A 21,041-nucleotide genomic window follows, 5' to 3' on the forward strand; every position below is an offset into this window, starting at 1 on the left:
CAGTTAAACCAAAAAAAGAATATTAGGAGTTATTTAAGAAAAGGGAATGGAGGAGGACTTTTTTCCAAGCAAAGAGAACAGCAAATTCAAAAGTCCTAAAACCATCAGTTCTTTAAGAGGACCTAAAAAGAAGACCAGTTGGCCAGAATATAGTAAGCAGGAAAGAAGTAGGGGGCCCAGATCAAGTAGGTCCTGACAGACCATTTTAAATGAGTCTATTCTTTAATTCTAAGTACAGTGGGGAGCCAGTGATGGCTTTTGAGTAGAGACTGACATGATGGGATTTACTTTTTAAAAAGATAACTCTGACTCTTATATGGAGAGTGGATTGGCTGGTACAAGAGCAGAAGCAAATATATTTCACAGAAGTCCCAATAGGAAGTGATTATGACTTGAAATAGAGTGGATGGAGAAAAATACACTGATTGAGAAACATTCTAGAGGTAACTTTGGCAAAATGGCTAATGAGTTGAATGTGAAAGTTGATGGGAGAGCAATATCAGGAATGATTCTGAAATTTCGTACCTCACCTGCTTAGTGTATGTAAATGTGTATCATTTATGAAGCAGGGAAGGGAGAAAATACAGAACAGGATTTAAGCATGGGCTCAAGGGTTGTTTTAGACATGTTAAGTATTACATGTATGTGAAATAGGCATGTAAAAATGTCTAGTGACCTATTATGTGTAAGTCTGTCATACAGAAGGGAGGTCAAGGTAGATGCCATAGGAATAGAAAAAATTATCTAGAGAGCCCAAGTCTTGAGTAACTACAACTTTAGAAGTCGGGCAGAAGGCAAACAAGTATCCCAGAACTGAAGAAAAGAGTATTTCAAATTGGAAATAAATAAGTTAAAGCTGCTGAGAGGCCCAATAAGATGAGAACTAAAATATCCTTTGGATTTAGTAACAGTTACTGACTGCTCTAACAGCTGCATGGGAATGAAAAAGATATATGTATACACACACACACACACACACACACACACACACACATACATATATCCACATACATATATGGAATATATATATATTATCTCCACACTGCTGCTGCTGCTGCTAAGTTGCTTCAGTCGTGTCCGACTCTGTGTGACCCCATAGACGGCAGCCCACCAGGCTCCCCTGTCCCTGGGATTCTCCAGGCAAGAATACTAGAGTGGGTTGCCATTTCCTTCTCCAATGCATGAAGGTGAAAAGTGAAAGTGAAGTAGCTCAGTCCTGTCTGACTCCGAGCGACCCCATGGACTGAAGCCTACTGGGCTCCTCCGTCCACGGAATTTTCCAGGCAAGAGTACTGGAGTGGGGTGCCATCGCCTTCTCTGTATCTCCACACAGATGGGGAAAACTGGAAAGGAGACAATAGCAACACAAACTAGAAAGGAATCATGTAAAGATGTAACTGTATTAATAGGCCCATGAAAGCCAATTCCTAAACAAGCAGTGGGGAAAACCAAGACCCAATCCAGTTTACGCTAGTGCATCAGAAACACCTAGATAACTTGTTAAAACACAAATTGCTGGACCAGAGTTCCTAATTAAGTAGTTCCGGGGTAGAATTTTCTAAGAAGTTCCCAGGAGATGCTGATGCTGCTGATCCTGAGTACTACAATTGAGAACTGCACTAGAGAATACTAAGCAGGACTAGAATTGGTTGTATCAGGTACCCCTCTAAGTGGGTAAAGAGGAAGGCTAAAATAAGGAAAGTTTATGAAAACTTGTTTAAGAGCTAGTCAGATATAATAGTGTAATAATGGAATAAGTATCCATAGAGATAAAATGAGATCATGAATCTATGAAACAGGAATAGGCTATTCTTAAAAAGAAATTCAGAGTAGAAAAATATATTTTGAATAATAAAAACATTAAAATATTTTTTAACTCCAAACAAATTAGCAGATGAATTAAGATAGTCTCCTACAGAATAGAGCAGAGAGATAGAAGATCATGGGAGAAGAAAGGCAAGAAAACTAGTATATGAGTTCAAGTTCCAAATAATAGGGGTTTGGGGAATAGAGAAAGCATAAGAAAGAAATTATCAGCAACATAGTTTAAGAAATTTCCCTAGAACCAACGGATATATAATTACAGACAGAGTCAATAAAAGCCCAAATTGGATGAAAATAATACCACACCAAGGTACGTCATTGTAAAATTTCAGAAGACTTATTTATTGCTTCAGGCAACTGGTGTGTTAACAACTGTCTCTGATTGTTTTCCACAGACATTCACTGTGGTTTGCACCAGGGCCAAGTTCCAAGTCAAATCAAATAAAAAGAACCTTGCAAGTATAGTCTCTGAGGGAATCACCAGACAGGTCAAATAATGACAATTTCCTGGCAGTGGGGCTTTTAATGACCTCTAAGTCCATCCAGGATGTCCCTGGTAGCTCAGATGGTAAAGAATCTGCCTGCAATGCAGGAGACCCGGGTTCAATCCCCAGGAGAAGAAAATAGCAACCCACTCCAGTATTCTTTCCTGGAGAATCCCATGGACAGAGGAGCCTGGCTGGCTACAGTTCATAGAGTCACAAAGGATCAGACACAACTGAGTGACTAACACTTTCACTTTCAACTCCATCCTATTCCTTACAGTGGCTGCCAGGCTGAGGTTTTCACTGTGGTTACTGCTTGTTAGTTTCCAAGGCTACCATGGAATTGAAGAGGGAGAGATTGGGTATAAAGCAAGTTAAAATGCCACAGAGCTACTGAGCTTCTTATCAAGGTTGAGCCTGTTTCCTTGAATAAATGCTACCTGTATCAGCCTTTGTTTAATTAATGTGCATAGTTTTCAGAAAGCTGGTTTGGACCATTTTTGCCCATGTTCTGTGCCTTGTATGGAGGAGATGATTTTCAGAGGTCCTTACTCTGCTTTCTTTGCTGGTGATCGCCACATGTGGCTCTTTAGGCTGACTAAATTAAATTCAATCCCTTGGTTGCTCTAGCCATATTTCAAATGCTCAAAAGCCACATGTGACTTGCGGCTACTCCACTGGCCAGCACTGATAAAATATTTCCATCATCTCAGTTTTATTGGACAGTGTGGCTTTAAGGTATTATCCTCGTTTTATAGATGAGTAAATTGAAGCTCAAAAATGAGTAAGTAACTTGCTCAAAGTCTCTGAAATTTCAAAGTCCTGGAAGCCTGGCATGTTGCAGTCCATGGGGTTGCAAAGAGTTGGACACGACTCAGCAACTGAACTAAACTGTTGCTATTAACCACCAAGCTGTATTTTCTCTCAGTGATTTTCAGCTTTTTCATGTCAAGGAAAACATAAAAAAAATGGTATTTGTATAGACAACACTGGGATAAATGGATGTGTCTACAAGACCATCAGCCCCACTTCTGCTGCTTGTGGCTCTGCACACCCATCCTAGGAACAGGGGAATCAACAGCTCAGCACATTTATGTGTCACAACATCCTGATCATGAAGTTCTGCAGTACACCATAACAGGAGTCCTCATAGTGCGGTTCCAAAACCAGAAGCATCACTGACGACCTGGGAACATGTTAGAAATGTAAATTCTCAGGCCTCATCCACATCTACTGAATTAGAAATTCTGGGAGTGGGGTCAAGACGTCCATAGTTTAACAAACCTTCCAGGTGATTGTGATATACATACAAGCTTGAATACTCTGTATAATAAAAATTTATTCTCTGAATGGTGATAGGAAAATTGGTTGACCATAATGGAACGAAATAAAAATAATAAATAGTGTACATGTATTATGTGTGTGTGTGTGTATATATATACACACACACACACACATATATGTAATAAATATAAATTTATATATACAGACAGATATACACACCCAAATATATGAAATATATACATTATTATTTACTGGAAAACCAGTACAAAAAAATTGTATTCTAAATGCCATCTTTTATCCCTCTATTAGGAGACACTGCTATTTATATCTAAGAGAATCAGTTATTTTTTATCTTTTGTTTTGAACTATTGAATATCTTATGAATTTCTTTAGTTTATGTTCAGGCCCTCCCAAATTAGTGAATACCTTTTGTTCAGCTTTATTATAATATTTAGATATGGTGGTTATTAAATTCACTAACAGTACTTAGCAGTAAAGAATATGACCCAGGTTTGATCCCTGGGTCATGAAGATCGCCTGAAGCAGGGCATGGGAACCCACCCTAGGACTCTTGCCAAGAGAATCCCATGGACAAAGAAGCCTGGCAGGCTGCAGTCGATAGGGTCACAGAGTTGGAATCAACTGAAGCAACTAAGCGGCAGCAGCAGAATTAGTAGGTTGAGTAAAAGCTGAAGTGCTAAAACATAAAACTTCTCTTGTGTTAGCCCCCCTTTAGTGCCTCTTAACTTTTTTAAGGTCATTGATTCCTCAGAGAATCTGTTTCTAGAAATGGACAGTCTCACCAGAAAAAAATATATGCATAGTTAATGTTTTACATAAAATTTCAGGATACTTTGACTTAATTGCAATAGGATAATTATTTAGTTAACTTTAGTTGTAAGTTCATGTTTTGTGGAATATTGTTTATTTGGGGTTTGATTGCTTATGTTTGTTATTTTAATTAACTTATTCCTTCTTTCTTGTCACCCTTACTCTAAGGTGGATACATTGCAAATAGCCTAGCAATCATGACAGATGCACTTCATATGTTAACTGACCTAAGTGCCATCATATTGACCCTGCTTGCTTTGTGGCTGTCTTCAAAATCACCAACCAAAAGGTTCACTTTTGGATTTCATCGCTTGGGTAAGTAATTGGGCATTTCTGTATTTATAAAATTTATAGTAAAATCACAATGAACTGTATAACCTTTGATTAACTAAAGTCTTTCTGGTGATAGCCTGTTAGAACAAAGCAAATGAAAATAGACAAATAGGAACATCTCCAAATGCATTATGTGTTATGCATTGGCTTAGGAAATAAAGCTATTCGGATATATATCTTTAGATATATATCTTCCAGGGTACATTCAGATATATATCTTCCAGGGTACATTCAGATATATATCTTCCAGGGTACTAAATAGCTTACACATGTAAAATTACATGGGAATCAGGTACTTCACTGGCATCCCAGTGGTTAGAACTCTGTGCTTCCACTGCAGGGGGCACAGGTTTGATCCCTGGTCAGGGAACTAAGATCCTGCATGCCATGGCACAGCCAAAAGGAAAAAATTATATGATGATCATTAATCTTCAAATGTTGTTCCCTGTGTCCTGAAAATGTTAACAGAAAAAAAAGTTTACCTTCAGTTTACTGAACCAAGTAGAACTATATGTATATAATTCATCAGTGAGTGTTAACTTCTTTCTTTCACCTCAGGCTTTCCAATCAAAGCTACTGTAGTCCAGGTTTGGGGCACTACTGTAATTTTTATAACATACTGTATGGCTGACCTTCACTGTGGCCATTAACTATAAATACAACAAAGATTCTCTGCTTGACCAAATCTCCTGAATCATCTCCCAAGCCCATCTGTGTTCTTCCTTGTAAAATCTAGTTTTATGCCAAGCCAATTTAACAGAAACCCCATTCTCAATATTTGGTGGGTCATCCCCAGGTGATATCTCATCACCCTGGCTTGTTCTCAACAAGACTTCCTATACCAATCTCAGTGACTTCCCCCAGTCTTTAATAAAGTCTTCTTTACTATGTTTTAACAAGTGTCATTGAATGTTTTTCTTTAACAATGCACACATATTTTATTTTCCTATTTTGAATAAATATTAATATTCAATTAAAAGAGGTTAAAATCATACATTGTTATCCACACAACTCTTCTTGCTTGTTTTTTAAAATTTTTACTTATTTTTAAAATACATGTAGAACAGTCACTTGACTTAGGATATGAAGTGCCATATGACCAATTTTTACGTTTGCTTAGAACCTAAAAATTGACATTTAAGTAGCTTCAGCAAAACTGGTCTTAAAGAACTAGAATTAACATCTTTTGTAGAGACATTGACACTTTGGGCTAATATATTAATCAGTATCTCCCCTTCTTTGTTACTTTTTAGCCTAATCTTAATATGTAGATCTCATAATTTAATAATTGAGTCTTCTGGTGTAAAACCTGACATTGTACATGAATGGCTGTATTCCAAGTAGCTATCCAGCTCATAACTTCGGGAAATTATCTGGCATCCCCATATCTCAGCATCCTCAGCTGCTGTACAAGAGAGGTAAAGCCCTGAATGAGGTCTTTCTGTAATTTGTTAAGCCAATGCATAACACATAATGCATTTGGATGTGTTCCTAAAAAAACTCCCACTGCTAACTGACACATTATACATCCATTTGTTTACTAATTGCCTTGGGGTTTGTAAACAGCTTCAAAATTATTCTCAAACTTTAATCTTTTTGTGATGTAAACTCTTGCAATTTAAAATCAGAACTCAAACACAGCATCATGGAATGGGGATTTTTATTTTCTAAACAGAGTATATTCATTTTAGATTGTAGATCCCTTGGAATTCTAATGAAAACAGTGGAATTCTCCCCTAGAAACATGCAGTAACATAGAAGGTTCTACAAATGAGAAACTAAGAACACATAATCAGGGAAATTCTATTAAATGTCAAAGAAGTATTATTTATTTATTTGGCCGTAGATTACAAGCACTATGGAAAGATGAAAGAAAAAAAAACTGGCTCTATTGTATTTCTGTATATTTCTATAGAAAGTCATATTTTTCCCTTTCCTTAAAAGTACTAGTTCAAGATGGTGGACTAGAAATCAGCATTTGAGACAGGAAATACATTTCAATAGGAAATACAGAGTACCAAAACAACAAAGAAAAGCAAATGGTTGGGTAACCAATAAACAGGAAATTTCTGGAAGTCAGAAAGTAGATTGGAGTGGGTTGAAGAAAGAAATAAGCCAAGGAACAGCAGCCTAGAGTACATTTGGGCAGAAACTGGATCAGCCTAATGGAACTCCAAAGAAGACTCAGGGACAGAAATGGCAGAAGTGAGAAAGAGGGCTTAAAACAAGATTAATTGAATGGCTATAAATGGGAAACTGCTCCTACTAGTCAGTCCACTATGTCCCTACCTTCTTCCCATCCCCACCTCCCCTCAGGCAGTCTGCATTTTTCTCCGTGTGAACACCAAATAGTTCTTCCAGAAAGAAACTGAGCCAAATGTTTGGAGAAAGCTGAGACTTTAGTGTGAATGTTGATGCTCCAAAATAAATCTTTTTCATCCTAGAACTCAGGGTTCTGCAGCCTTAGAGTTTGGTTCCCCACATACTCACGCTAAAGTAATACATTTGTCTTAGTCTGCCCTGCTCTTTACCCCTTATTCATACCTATTTTAAATAGTTATGTGTTATCCTTCCAGCATTTACTTTTTTGCATAGTCCTGTCCTTCTACCCTAAATGTGAACAGACAACCAAGAATCTTTTAGGAAATGAGAAAAACCAGCAGCATGAAAGAAAGTTAAAAAAAAAAAAGAAAACTAACAAAAATTTGTCCTACCTGAAAAAAGGTGACTTAAGAAACAGAGGAAAATGTTTTAAATTACTTATTAATATACTCAGTATAGTAAAACAGTAAAATATTTTGAAAAAAACATGTAGAAAAAGCTCTTTGAAATTGAAATATTACAAAAAATTAAAACAAAATTTTTTTTCAATAGGACTAGAAAATATAATCAAGAAAATCCTCCAGAAAGACAAATGTCATATGCTAATATTTATATATGAGATCTAAAATATGATACAAATCAACCCATCTGTGAAACAAACAGACTCACAGATATAGAGAACAGATTTGTAGTTGCCAAAGGGGATGGGGGTGGGGGTGGGGGTGGGTAGGGGAGGGACAGAATGGGAGTTTGGGATTAGCAAAGGCAAACTTTTATATAATAGGATGAATAAACAAGATTCTACTCTATAGCACAGGGAACAATACTCAATATCCTATGAGAAACTATACTAGAAAAGAATATGAAAAAGAATATATATAATTGAGTCACTTTGCTCTGCAGAAGAAATTTACAAACATTGTAAATCAACTACAATAAAAATTTTAAACAATAGTAAAAAAGAAAAAAGTCTCCCAGAATACAGAACAAAAATAAATAAAAATGGGAAGAAAAAATTTAAAACTATAAAAGAATGATCTGGAAAGTCTGAAGTATACTATTAAAAACCTCAGAAGAAGAGACTTAAAAAATAAAAAGGAGTGACTGCTTCAGGATTATAGGGTTTCTTTTTGGGGCTGATGAGCATATTCTGGAATTAATGGTACTTGTTGCACAACCTGTGCATATACGAAAACCCACTGAATTGTCCACTTCAAAATTGTTAAAGTGGTAAATTTTGTTATTTGAATTTTATCTAAATTTTTTAAGTCGTCTAAAAAATAGAAGGAAGAGAATTGTTGTGATACAGATAGGTGAGTATTTTCCAGAGCTAAGAAGGGAATCACACCCTCACACTAGAAGGGCCCTTGAGATCTTTTTCTTCTTTGTATTCCAAAATCTTACAAGGATATATATAGATAAAAACTTATTTCACTTATTCTGCTCTTTGAAGTAATGAAAGAAAAACTTACAATGATCTGAGGAGGATTAAAAAGGCAACAAAGGTATGTAGAGCTAAACAAAGCTATAAACTGAAGCAGTGGCTGTCCTCATGTGCTATAAAATTCCACAGCTTCACAAGTAATCTAAGTTCTCTAGGGGAGGGTATGTTTACCTTGGACGCATTTAGAGAGTGTGCCTCTTAATGACCTCCCAACTACCAAGACTTGGGGATTCAGGTCCTAAAGAATGTTTCGGAAGGAATTCCCCCTAAGAAACTTCTGGTTGGTTACTGTGCTATTGAATTTTGTTTTGCTTTGATGGCATGGGTTGGATGGCATGGATAGGAGTTGGATTTTTCTTTGTTGATTTACTTTGTATATATGTAAAACTGTCACAGAAGTCAAAAATTAATTTTTAAAAGAAAAAATTTACTCAGAGAAGCCTGCTTTCATCCTGTCCCCTCCAACCCATCCTTCTGCCCTACTCCTAATTAGCAACCATTTTAATTACTTTCTGTCTGACCTTCCAGCATTTCCTTTTGAAAGTATAAGAAAAAAAAATATGTATGTATGTTCATATGCTGCTCCCCGCAACCCTTTCCTATGCAAAGGCAGCATACTAGAGGTGTATGTCTATGGATAAGAGTTAGATATTAGTAGTATCATACCCTAAATTTATTTTCTTTTTGTCTTCTCATAACACTTTATACATGTCTAGTAGCATTTATCACATTTTTATAGATATTTTTATGAGACAGTGTCTCCTTCTAGACCATGAATTAAGTAGGGACAAGAACATAAAATACGGAAGTCTATGGCTCTGGCACTAATAACTGCTGTATAAGGTATCATTAATCAGATTGTTACATAGTCAAAGCTGAGTAAATATGGATATGAAAACTGAAACAGATAATCTAGTGATCCTTAAATCATTTGTTTTTCAAGTTAAACCGACTTCCAAACTGAGAGTAGAATTTTTTAAATTTTGGGATAAAACTGTTTGGGACTTGAAAGCATTTGTCTATAATTCTGAATCGGTTTATACTCACAAACTTTAAAAATTTATTTGGTCAGTAACAGAGCTGAGTTGTGTAGCCTGGCTTATAGGTCCTTCAGACTAATTAAGAAACTAGTCAGAAGGGAATTTCTTCTCCTTATCTTAGTCAGGGGCTGATCCCACGTCTGAGATCTGCTCTTTCACTAGCTGTATGACCTTTAGGAGAATGACCTGACTTAACTATGGGTTTCTACTGTAAAATAGGGATGATAGTACTTTTATTGCAGAATTGTAAAAAAAATAAAAAGACATAGTTAAGGTAGTATAAGTTCCTAACATGATACCTGGCACAGAGTAAATTCTCACTAAAAGTTAGTGTCGCCTTCTTTTCCTTCCTTCTTCTATCTGCCAGTTTATCATCTTATCCAGAGTTTTCTTATCTCTCAAAATGTTTCATGTTTCAAAACCACCTGCCTCCCCCCCACCCCAATCAAAATTCTTATTTTCTTAGCAAAACTATCTCAGCCAGGTAGTAGGAGAAAAGTAACATGATTCACCCTCATGATTAACAATTTTTAAAGATGTGCTTTATAACTTGGGTCTTGAGTAACATTTGGGGCAGTATAACAAAGTTTCTTTTAGCAAAAATCGTTCTCTCAGTCAAGGCCAGAGAGGTAGTTTCTGATCTGAGGGGTAAGCCCAACTGGCTGTTGCAGGAGTCAGTTCCATTCTGTTGGTGCTTTCTTTCCTTCATGTGAACTCACAGATTGTATAAAATCATTCAGGTTTTTCTTTTCCTTTTTTTTCTTTCTTTCTTACATTTCAGTGAGTTACAATGGCAGGTCTTTTGTGAGAAGATATGTGAGTTATTTTTAAATGCCTGGATTTATTTGACTGTGGGTATGTCATCTTATTCTGGATGTTAATAAAACTTAGAACTTCATGAAGTCACACTGTGACCCACATTATGTCTCAGGGGACATGCTATTCCAAAGGCAGGGGAGGGGGGAGCTTTCTGCTTTTATCCTTCTCTGTGGATTATGAGTGTAGTTGACTTTATTTATTTGGCTTTTCTTCCAGTTCTTGGGCTGAAGAGCCTGCAAGAATTAGATAAAGATAGTGACCATGTGAAAGGACTGTAATAAGCAGAGTTGTCTGTATTTGAAATGAAAAGCAAGATTAACTTTGGTAACGCAGGTCTCAGCCTAGGTTAGCTGGGAAGTGACAGTGCAGGGGTCTTTTGTAGCCGTGTGTCATTCTACTGAGCAGAGACCGTGCAGATCTCACTAGATGATGGTTGTCCTGAGGTAGGTATATGCTTATAATGCTAATTCTACATAGTTTGTTATTTTTCCCCTGATAGTTACTAAAGGAACAGAAAGTATTCAGCTAAAAAAATTTCTTCCCCCATACATGCAGCCAAAAAAAAAAACAAACAAACGTCTCTTCTCCCTGGTGATTCAACAACTTCCTCCCACCCTTGACAAGAGTTATGCCTATTTGTCATGTTCACACCTTAAGCGTTAATTCGCATCACATGAACATATATAGGAAAAGTATAGGTACATGCTAGAAATGGGAGTTTTTACAGAGACAGGTATAAAACATCAGTCAATACTGGATAGCCAAAAGCCGACTCGAGAGCACTGGGCACCGTGGGTGTGGGGAAGAGGGAGTGGTACGAAGGCAGAAAACAGGAGGTGATTTAGAGTCGGAAGTGAGAGGATCACAGACTTTGCAGTTTAGCTTTTAGTATCCTACTGGCAACTGTGGGCCCCTGAAATCCTATGTGATGTCTTTGTCCTGAGTTCATCTTCACCTGTGGATGAGATGAAATAAAAATACTAGTTTGGAAGTCCTAGGCAAATCCAGTACAGCCCACTGCTTTTCCTTCTTTTTCCTTCCTATCTGCTTTTAGAAGAATGTAGAAAAGAAAAATAGCATAAAAGGAAATGGAAGAGACTATATCTCCACTCTCCTTCCCTATTCTTTTTTATAGGCCTCTGAAACCTGAACTTTAAATGTTTGCTATTTAAGTTTGAGTCAATAGAGAGACAATGTGTATGCCTGAAGGGAAGTAGACATTGGCATCATAGCAAAGATAACGGTTATGACAGGCCAGAACATCTGGGCAGCACTCATAAAAAAGCAAATATGCTTGGGTTGAGTGTGGTTTACATAGTTGAAGTAGATTGTTACTCATTCACTGAATAGGTGCTCAAAAGTTCCTGTTGAATGAGTAATATTATAGGGTGGGGAAATAGACAGTAAATATATACACAAGCACAACATAATCATAAATTGTATTAAATGCTGTAAAGAGAAAGAATAATGTAGTATGATGGAGAATAACAGAGGATGTCAGAAAAGGACTCTATTTTTAAATACATATGAATCTTGAAAACCTCTAGTTTTGGCAATTTATTTGCATGTGCTCTCAGTTACCCAGTTGTATCCAACTCTTTTGAGACTCCATGGACTGCAACCCACAAGGCTCCTCTGTTCATGGAATTTTCCAAGCAAGAATACTGGAGTGGGTTGCCATTTTCCTACTCCAGGGGATCTTCCTGACCCAGGGATCAAACCTGCATCTCTTGCATCTCCTGCATTGGCAGATGGGTTCTTTACCACTGTACCACCTGGGAAACCCTTTGGCAATTTACAGATGTGTTAAAATGTACAATAAACATTTTTAATTTATTATAGTACTATCAAAACTTGATAATCATCTGTGTTTTGTTCCATTTAATTTTTGCTCTTACTATTTATTAGCTTTTCGAATCAAAACTTTATCCTCTCTATGTGAAATTTAGGGTATATTTTGGTCTTTGTTAGATCATTGATCATAATAAGCATTTGTATTTCAGCTGAATGAAATGACCCAAGTGTTACAGAACACATATTCGTTCATCTTACTCCATCCTCCAATACTACCATTCAGCCAAATAGACACACATACACACAAATACACACAAATACAATTATTTGTGTGTAGAATAAAGTAGCAAATTATGTTAGAACTACTATAAAATAGGTTTTCTAGAATTTCCATAAAAATCTCTTTCAAGAGTTTACTTATGCTAAATTTCCATTTTGTCAAGTTTATCTAAGACAGATAGGATAGTAACTTTCACAGAAACTAGGGTTTCAATTGTGAAAGTTCCTGAGTCTCCTTTAGAAAATGAAAAATCCATATGTTGTATACTCCTTTCATCGTGAAAAACTTTAATGTATGTTATGTGACCAAATACCAACCCAGGGCAACAGGGCAAGAATGAGAAGATTGGAGCAAGTCATAATTTGGTTGTTGATTGAAAGCTTCCTTCTCTCTCAAATGGGGGAGAAAACAATATCTTGCCTGCATTTATCTGCATTCCATCATATTTAAAATACTACGAAAAATTTTTAAACAATAATTAGGTCTATTCATGATATTTCACCAAAGTTTAATTTATTCACAGTGAAAGAACTTTTTGTTCGTTTATCAGAATGATCATACATCTACTATTAGAAATTTTAGTTATATATGTTCCTGTGCCTTATACTTCTCAATTATAAATTTCAGCCCTAAAAATATACTCAAAATTTAGTTTCTTTTTTGATCAGTGCTCTGTTTAGAAAACATTTTGACAGATCATTAGAATAAAAAAATAACAGATGAATTCTTTGCTTTTCACCAGGGAAACTAAATATGAGGCACATTCCTATTAATTACTGAATAAGCCACATTTTGGTAACAGTATCCTAATATGTCATTTTGGGAATTTCTAGGAATCAGCTGAATTCCATTACTCTTAACTATGGGCAGGCATTAGGGTCCTTTGTGCTACTCATGTGGGTGAAAATTGTGTGGTGGAAAACTGAGTTTTCGGCTGCAAGGGCCTCGGGCCTTCTCAGGGTGGGAATCCTCCTTGTCAAGAATGTTATGCTTTAGTTTGACTTTCATTTTACTTTATTTTGAATATGGTTCTACCTTGTCTGAAAGTTCACAAAAAGATAATTCTCAGTGTTTAGGAAAATGATCACGGAGATTTGGGTGTTGCCACATTTTAACTTGCTTGCAAGCTCTCTCGCTCTTTCTCCAGATGACAGTATGTCTGAAATATTGCATGGGACATACTTACATGCAAAAATTGGTTGTTTATCTGAAATGCAGATTTAACTGGGCATCCAGTATTTTATCTGGAAGACCTCCTAGGGTCACAATATATCTTATCATCCAAAAGACAAAGACACTTTTGAGAGTGAAATGGGACACTGTTAGTAATTATGACAGGATAACAGGCATAAGTTGGGGCTATCTGGGAAAACAGGAAAGTATGGCCAACCTAATTACAAGGTGTTTTGAAAGAATTTTTAATTACTGGTTTTAGATCTTCATAAGCAATCACATCTCTATGTCATTAACTTGTATAACTGTTAATCTTTACAAAATGTACTGCTTTATAATTTCATATTAAAAATTTGATTTAGGTACCCTTAAAACTATGATGTCCTAACTGTTAGCTAGCTTCAATCTGGACACATGATTAAAGTTTTTTTTTTTTTTCTGGAAGAGTTTGAGAAGGATTGGTATTTTTTAAATACCAATATTAAAGAGAATTAAAGTTCTATTTCTTCATGAGTCAAATGAGGAGCCAACCACTAGTACCTGAGATTTTACAGTTCAAAATTTGTTATTTATTCTTTCTTTAAATTATTTATATATGTATATTTTGCCATCAGTGGTTATAACTTAACAAAAAATTCTATGTGTTTTCAATCTTATATTTGGCTTAATTCTTTCCTTTTAACCTATTCTTATTTGTCGGGATTTAGTAAATAACTTATTGTTCATATTTAGCTTAACCCTCTTAATTGTATATATATACCCTTTTATTTTTCCTTACTCAGACTAACTAACTTCATTCTACAGATCCATCCATAAATACATGAGTACATACTACATGCCAGCCTTTCTGCTGAGTGCTACAGTAAATGTGACCTGGAATGGAAAGTAGCCATATCCTTAAGGGGCTTAGAGCCTAGACTTGATATAGTAGTCTCTCCCTATCTTTGTGTATTTCAGTTGGTTTTCTCTCTATCTTTCTTATTGCTGTGTCTCCTTTAAAGTATAATATAATTAGTATGTCAGGAATAGGTGAATCATAGTTTTAAATAGGAGTTGTTATGTTTTTTGTCTTATTCTAACATCTGTTGATTCACAGAATTTTAGAGTTTTGGCTACATTAATGAGATGTCTTTGGAGAAACAGCTTATTTTACTGCTAGTTTTCTGTGTTGCAATTTATGAGGTGGAATAAAAATGTATCAAAGTCCAATATACTGGAACTGCCTGGGACCTTTGAGCAATGAGTTGACCCAGATAACAATTTTCCAGGTTGTTTTAACTTATAACACTTAAAGGTTTAATATTTGATTTCTTAAGAAAAATGTTATATATTTTCTTTCTGTTATTGTTCTGAGTGTCAACACTAGTTTTATATAATAATTATTTTTAAATGTACTTTACATTGTACTATATTAATAATTTTAAGATATAAAATTTTTTCTACTTCTTACTCACATGGTGTAAAGCATATATAGTGGAACATTATCCATGTCTCCTAGCCATCCATTTCCTTCACAATCTGTTTTTATCAGTATTTTGTATATTCTTCCAGAGTTTGCATGTACAGATCATTATTTATATATTCTCTTTCTTTTGGCACAAATGCTAACATATCATATATACTGTTGTGTACTTTTCTTTTTTCACATAGATGATTCCTTATTAAAACATTAAGAGCTCAATGCTTTTTTCAGATTCATAATATTCCATGCTACAAGGCTCCTACTAATCACTTCTTTTATTGTTTTCACTTGTTTGCTATTATATGTAATATTTGATAAATAGATTCTTAACATACCTCATTTTGTATATGTGCAGCTCAGCTGGCGTGTGTATATCATTCCTGGAAGAGGAATTCCTAAGTCAAAGTGCATTCATGCATACTTACATGCCTTTAAAGATGGGTTTGTTTTTCTTTAGTCTAAAGACAAATGTGTTTATAGTAAAAACTTAAAATTTTTCAAGTGTTACAAAAAAGAATAAAGTGAAAAATAAATTCTCCAAGCACTCACTCTCACTTCCCAGGTATAACATTTTCTTGTCAATCTATTCTTGTGATTATCAATTTGCCTGATTTTTTTGCTTTTTATTTATTTGGTTAAATATTTATTTGTTTGGCTGAGTCAAGTCTTTGTTGCTACATGCAGAATCTTTCACTGTGGCACACAAACTCTCTAGTTGTGGTGCATGGGCTCAGTAGTTGTGGCGCGTGAGCTAAGTAGTTGTGTGTGGAGTTAGTTGCTCCAAGGCATGTGAGATCTTAGTTCCCCATCCAGAGATGGAATCCGTGTCCCCCTGGATTGCAAGGTGGATTCTTAACCACTGGATCACCAGAGAAGTCCCTTTTTTTCCCCTTTTTTAAAAAATATAAATAAACCAACAAGGACCTACTGTATAGCACAGGGAACTGTGCTCAATATTTGTTATACTGGGGCTTCCCCAGTGGCTCAGTGGTAAAGGTCTGCCTGCAGTGCAGGAGACAGAGGTTCGATCTCTGGGTCGGGAAGATCCCTAGGAGGAGGGCATGGCAACCCAATCCAGTATTCTTGCCAGGAGAATCCCATAGACAGAGGAATCTGGCAGGTTATGGTCACAAAGAGTTAGACACAACTGAAGTGTTAGACACAACTAAAGTGACTGAGCATAAGAGAAGAAAATCTGAAGAATATATATATATACACACACCTGTACTGTACAACTGAAACTAACATGATATTGTAAATCAATTATACTTCAATTAAAAATACCTATATATATGATTATGGCTTCCCATTATGTATATACCATAATTTATCCATTAAGTTCCTTATTGGTGGGCATTTAAGATGTCTCTGGATCTTTTTTTATACTACAGGCTAAGCTACAGTAGAAAATTTTGTAGATGTCTTTGTATACATATGGATGTGTTTCTATTGGATAGACTTTTAGAATTAAGGAATATATGCATTTTAAAATTGTATTAGTTTTACTAACTGCTTTCCAAAAAGATAGCTTTATTTTATGCTTCTATCAGTATATCTTTGCTAACTGTGGCTGTTAAACTTTTTAACATTTGCCAACTTAGTAAGGGGCAAAAGGAATTATTTGAATTTCTTGTATTATGGTTGATTTTGATACCTGTTTCTTTTCTGTATATTACTATTTGTGTCCTTTACCCATTTTTCTTATGGGTTTTTTTTATTGATTTGTAAGTATATCATCTATGGAGAAATTAGTCTGTAATCAAGTATGTTACAAATTCTTTCTCAGTTTTTTTCATTTTGTTTGTAAATATATATAATTTGACCCTAAAGAGATGAGAAGGAGGTGGGGAGTGGTGGGAATGAATTAATAGAGGATCCAAAGCAAACAACAATTTTTTAAATAAGAAAAATGACATGACAAAAAAAATATAATCCCTTTATCTCCTTAGAGGGAAGAATATATAAATTAGAGGCTGTACAGTATTTAGTATGTATGAAGTATAATAACCATTCTACAAATATATTTTTTTTAATATTTTTCCTTCCAGAGGTTCTGTCAGCTATGATTAGTGTGCTGTTGGTGTATATACTAATGGGGTTCCTCCTCTATGAAGCTGTCCAAAGAACTATCCACATGAAATATGAAATAAATGGAGATATAATGCTCATTACTGCAGCTATTGGAGTTGCAGTTAATGTGATGTAAGCTGTATTTTTTTTTAATTTAATAAGCTTTATTTTTTAAAGCAGTTTTAGGTTCACTGCAAGCACTTCTCATATGTACTCTATCCCAACACATGCATAGCTTCCCCCATTATCGACATCCCCCACCAGAGTGGTACACTTATTAATACAAGCCATGAGCTGTACATTGACACATCATTACGGCACAGAATCCATAGTTCACATGAGGGTTCACTCTTAGTGTTAAACTCATTCTATGAGTTTGGACAAATTTATAATAACACTGTCTACCATTATAGTATCACCTCTGTATTGTGTTCACATTAATATTTTCAAGTACTGTGAATTTAGAGACTATTGTGTATGCATTCAATAATGTACAGTGATATTTTAATATATTTTGAAGTTTTATAGTACATTAATTTTTCTTCTAAATGATAATAAAATACTGTTGTGGAATTATAAGTTTCTTATGGGTTTGCTCAGGTATACTGAAGTTTGACTAACAATTTAAGTAGGACAAAGTTTTTAAAATAACTTTTATAGTATTTTTATTTTAATAAGTTTTTCTAACTACCAACTTTTTTCCTAAAAACTAAAAAATCTTTAATACTTACTTAATCACTTGGGCCAGGGTTCAGTAAACTTTTTCTGTAAAAGGACCAGATAATAAATATATTAGGCTTTGAGAGCCTCTTTTACATATACTCAGCTCTACTGCTATAGAACAGAAGCACCCACATTTAGTATGTAAACAAATGAGCATGGCTGTGTTCCAATAAAACTTTATTTGCAAAAGAAAAAGAAAAAAAATGTATAAAACAGGAAGTGAGCCAACTATGGTCTACAGACTCTGGTTTGCCAGTCCCTGTACTAATGGCCTCCATTCATACTTAGAATAAAATCAAAACATTTTACCATGGCCATTTTGTTAGATCTTATGTACCTCTCCAGCTCACCTCCTAGCATCTTGGTCACTTTATTCTAGCCACAGTGGCTGTTTTGCTTTTTAAAGCACATAGAGCACATCTTCATCTTAGGGCCTTTGCCCTGGTGGTCCTTCTGCCTAGAACACTCTTCCACCACCACTTGCTTCCTGACTTCATTCAAGTCTCTACTCAGAATCCTAGTGAGGCCTTTTCTCATCACTCCCCATCACTCTCCATCTCCTTGCCATGCTTTACTTTTTCTTCAAAGCATTCACATTGTCAACCAGTACATTATGTATTTATTTGTTAATTCTCTGCCCTCTCTCCTGGAACATAAGTTCCATGGGGATATGTCTGCCTTACCACTATTTTGACCCCAACACCTAGAACAGTACCTGATACATAACAGGTGCTCAAATATTAATTAAATGAATGAGTTTCATGTTGCCTCATTAGTGCCTGATTAGTAACAAATATTTTAATCAATAATATTAGAAAGAATAATAATCTTTTCTTTTATTCTTAACAGAATGGGGTTTCTGTTGAACCAATCTGGTCACCATCATGCCCATTCCCACTCCCTGCCCTCAAATTCTCCTACCACAGGTCCCAGATGTGGACACAACCAAGGGCAGGATAGCCTGGCAGTGAGAGCTGCATTTGTACATGCCTTGGGGGATCTGGTACAGAGTGTTGGTGTGCTAATAGCTGCATACATCATACGATTCAAGGTAACATAATCACTAATTCTTCGATTTTAAAATATTATTTAATTTCAACATTAAAAATGACTGGACTTCTCTGGCAGTCCAGCGGTTAAGACTCCATGCTTCTAATGTAGGGGGCATGGGTTTAATCCCTTTTTGGGGAACTAAGATTTGGAGAACTAAGCCGCTCTGCGGCTTGGCCAAAATAAAAAACAAAACTAAACTAAAGGTCACAACTATCTTTTATCAGTATGCTAGACACCAGTGCCAGTCCTATTCATTTTGCATTATGCAAACATACCTGAACTATCAGTATCACTTTTTTATTAGCACTAGTCAGAAGAGTATCACCTCAAGGAATAACTTATCTATTGGTTTTGGTGGTGCTTTCACTGAAAAACTTGGTTTTAAGCTTTGTCACTCAACTACTAGTACTGGAATATATACCGGAATGAAAATTCAGAGATCTGAGTTCTGGTGTTGGCTCTGGCTGTAATGCTTTGATCTTAAGCAAGTCCCCCAGCTCTAAACTTGAGTTCCCTCCACCTTAATAAGAGGGGCTTAGACCAGATGGATGGCTGCTGAAACTCCTTTCAATTCTGATAGTCTGTGGCTTATGACTGGGAGATTTAGAGGAGGCACAGAGGAAAACAGTTGAATAAATGGCTAAACTTCTGGAAATGGGTTTCACAAAGAACAGTAGACATTTCTCAACTGGCAATATCCAAGTTCTAAAGATATGCTCCAGTCCTGCTAAAGAAGGGACAGAGTATGCCTTGCTTTGCTTTTCAGACTTGTTTTATGTCTGTTTGTATTTAATCACACAATTTTGATTTGTCTCTTTTCAGCCAGAATACAGGATTGCTGATCCCATCTGTACATATGTGTTTTCATTACTTGTGGCTTTTACAACCTTTCGAATCATATGGGACACAGTAGTGATAATTCTAGAAGGTAAGCTCTCTGGTATCCCCATTGTGACTTTATTATTTCCCTAAATCAGATTGGGGCTGTTGGCGGGAAGGATTCTCTAGGGTAGGAGTCATGTCTTTCTTTTTACTAATACTTATTAGTCTATAAACCACCTTACATGAAAAAACATACAAGAGTCAATGCGCTCTCCCATCTATTACCCATTTGATCTTTATAATAGCCAAGAAAAGTAGGCAAGGCAGACATTATTATCCCCATTTACCAACAACAAAACTGTGGCACAGTCGGGTAACATAACTTCATTAAGGTCATGCTGCTAATAAACTGTGGAGCTAGGACAAGAATTCAGCTCATGATTCTTAATGTAGTTATGTTTAGTAATTCATGTATTAAGTCTGTAATTCCCATTTAACTTGCTATTCAATTTCCAACATTCCTGTCTGGCTGATAATAAGTATAAGCATGTAACCGTGAGTTCTCAAAAGTAGGTTTATCATCATTGTATGTTCCTTTTTCTTTTTGTCTATCCTAGCTTATTTATTAAAGTATTCTGATTTGGTTGACATTTCTTTTTGGTGAGCATTTTTTAAAGTATTTATTAACTTCTCATGTATATATATATATATGCATAGTTTATCTTAAAGTTTTAATGTAATTTAAAGTATTAATTTAAACTGAATTAGGTAAACCCATTTGGTTTCTTTTCTTAAAAAATGTCATATTAGTAATATATAACTTTTTTCTTAAAATAGCCTTTATTTATAAATGATCCATTCTGAATAGGTGTACCAAGCCATTTGAACGTAGACTATATCAAAGAAGCTTTGATGAAAATAGAAGATGTGCATTCAGTGGAAGATTTAAATATCTGGTCTCTCACTTCAGGAAAACCTACTGCCATAGTACACATACAGCTAAGTATGTTGCTGACAGTAAATGCTGGGGTTGGTGGACTTCTATCTTTAGAATTAAACAACTGTCCTTAGGAGTAAATAGGAAGACTTTTCTGCTGGAAAGATTTATTTTAAGGGAAGGGTGAAGCTCTTCAAAAGGTGAGTTGCAAGTCAATATAATGATAGCAGAGCGATCATTTTCTCTCTGATGAGATATTACAGAGAGATTTTTTGCCTTCAGATTAAAGGCATAAAGTATATTTATATGTTCTTTCTATATAGAAAAAGCTAGACTCTATGTTTT

The 21,041-nt window shown here is 35.5% G+C and overlaps 1 protein-coding gene and 1 long non-coding RNA gene across 3 annotated transcripts in view; one reads left to right on the forward strand and one right to left on the reverse strand.

The window, feature by feature from the left end:
- SLC30A4 (solute carrier family 30 member 4) overlaps positions 1-21,041 on the forward strand; it is a 30,558-nt gene that overhangs the window by 4,793 nt on the left and 4,724 nt on the right. The window contains exons 3-7 of the mRNA XM_055538065.1: positions 4,593-4,739; positions 17,140-17,293; positions 18,734-18,935; positions 19,760-19,865; positions 20,628-20,762. Of these exons, the coding sequence (XP_055394040.1) occupies positions 4,593-4,739; positions 17,140-17,293; positions 18,734-18,935; positions 19,760-19,865; positions 20,628-20,762 (744 nt within the window). The remainder of the gene's footprint in view (positions 1-4,592; positions 4,740-17,139; positions 17,294-18,733; positions 18,936-19,759; positions 19,866-20,627; positions 20,763-21,041) is intronic.
- LOC129621521 (uncharacterized) overlaps positions 10,480-21,041 on the reverse strand; it is a 39,502-nt gene continuing 28,940 nt past the window's right edge. The window contains exons 3-5 of one of the 2 annotated variants that reach the window (XR_008699414.1): positions 17,893-17,926; positions 11,280-11,337; positions 10,480-10,615 (exon numbers count right to left, since the gene is read on the reverse strand). This is a non-coding gene — a long non-coding RNA (uncharacterized LOC129621521). Of the gene's footprint in view, positions 10,616-11,252; positions 11,338-17,892; positions 17,927-21,041 lie in introns of both variants that reach the window. The other variant, XR_008699415.1, reaches the window with a different exon arrangement.

Source organism: Bubalus kerabau, chromosome 10, assembly GCF_029407905.1.
Source record: "Bubalus kerabau isolate K-KA32 ecotype Philippines breed swamp buffalo chromosome 10, PCC_UOA_SB_1v2, whole genome shotgun sequence".
Taxonomy (NCBI): Eukaryota; Metazoa; Chordata; class Mammalia; order Artiodactyla; family Bovidae; genus Bubalus; species Bubalus kerabau.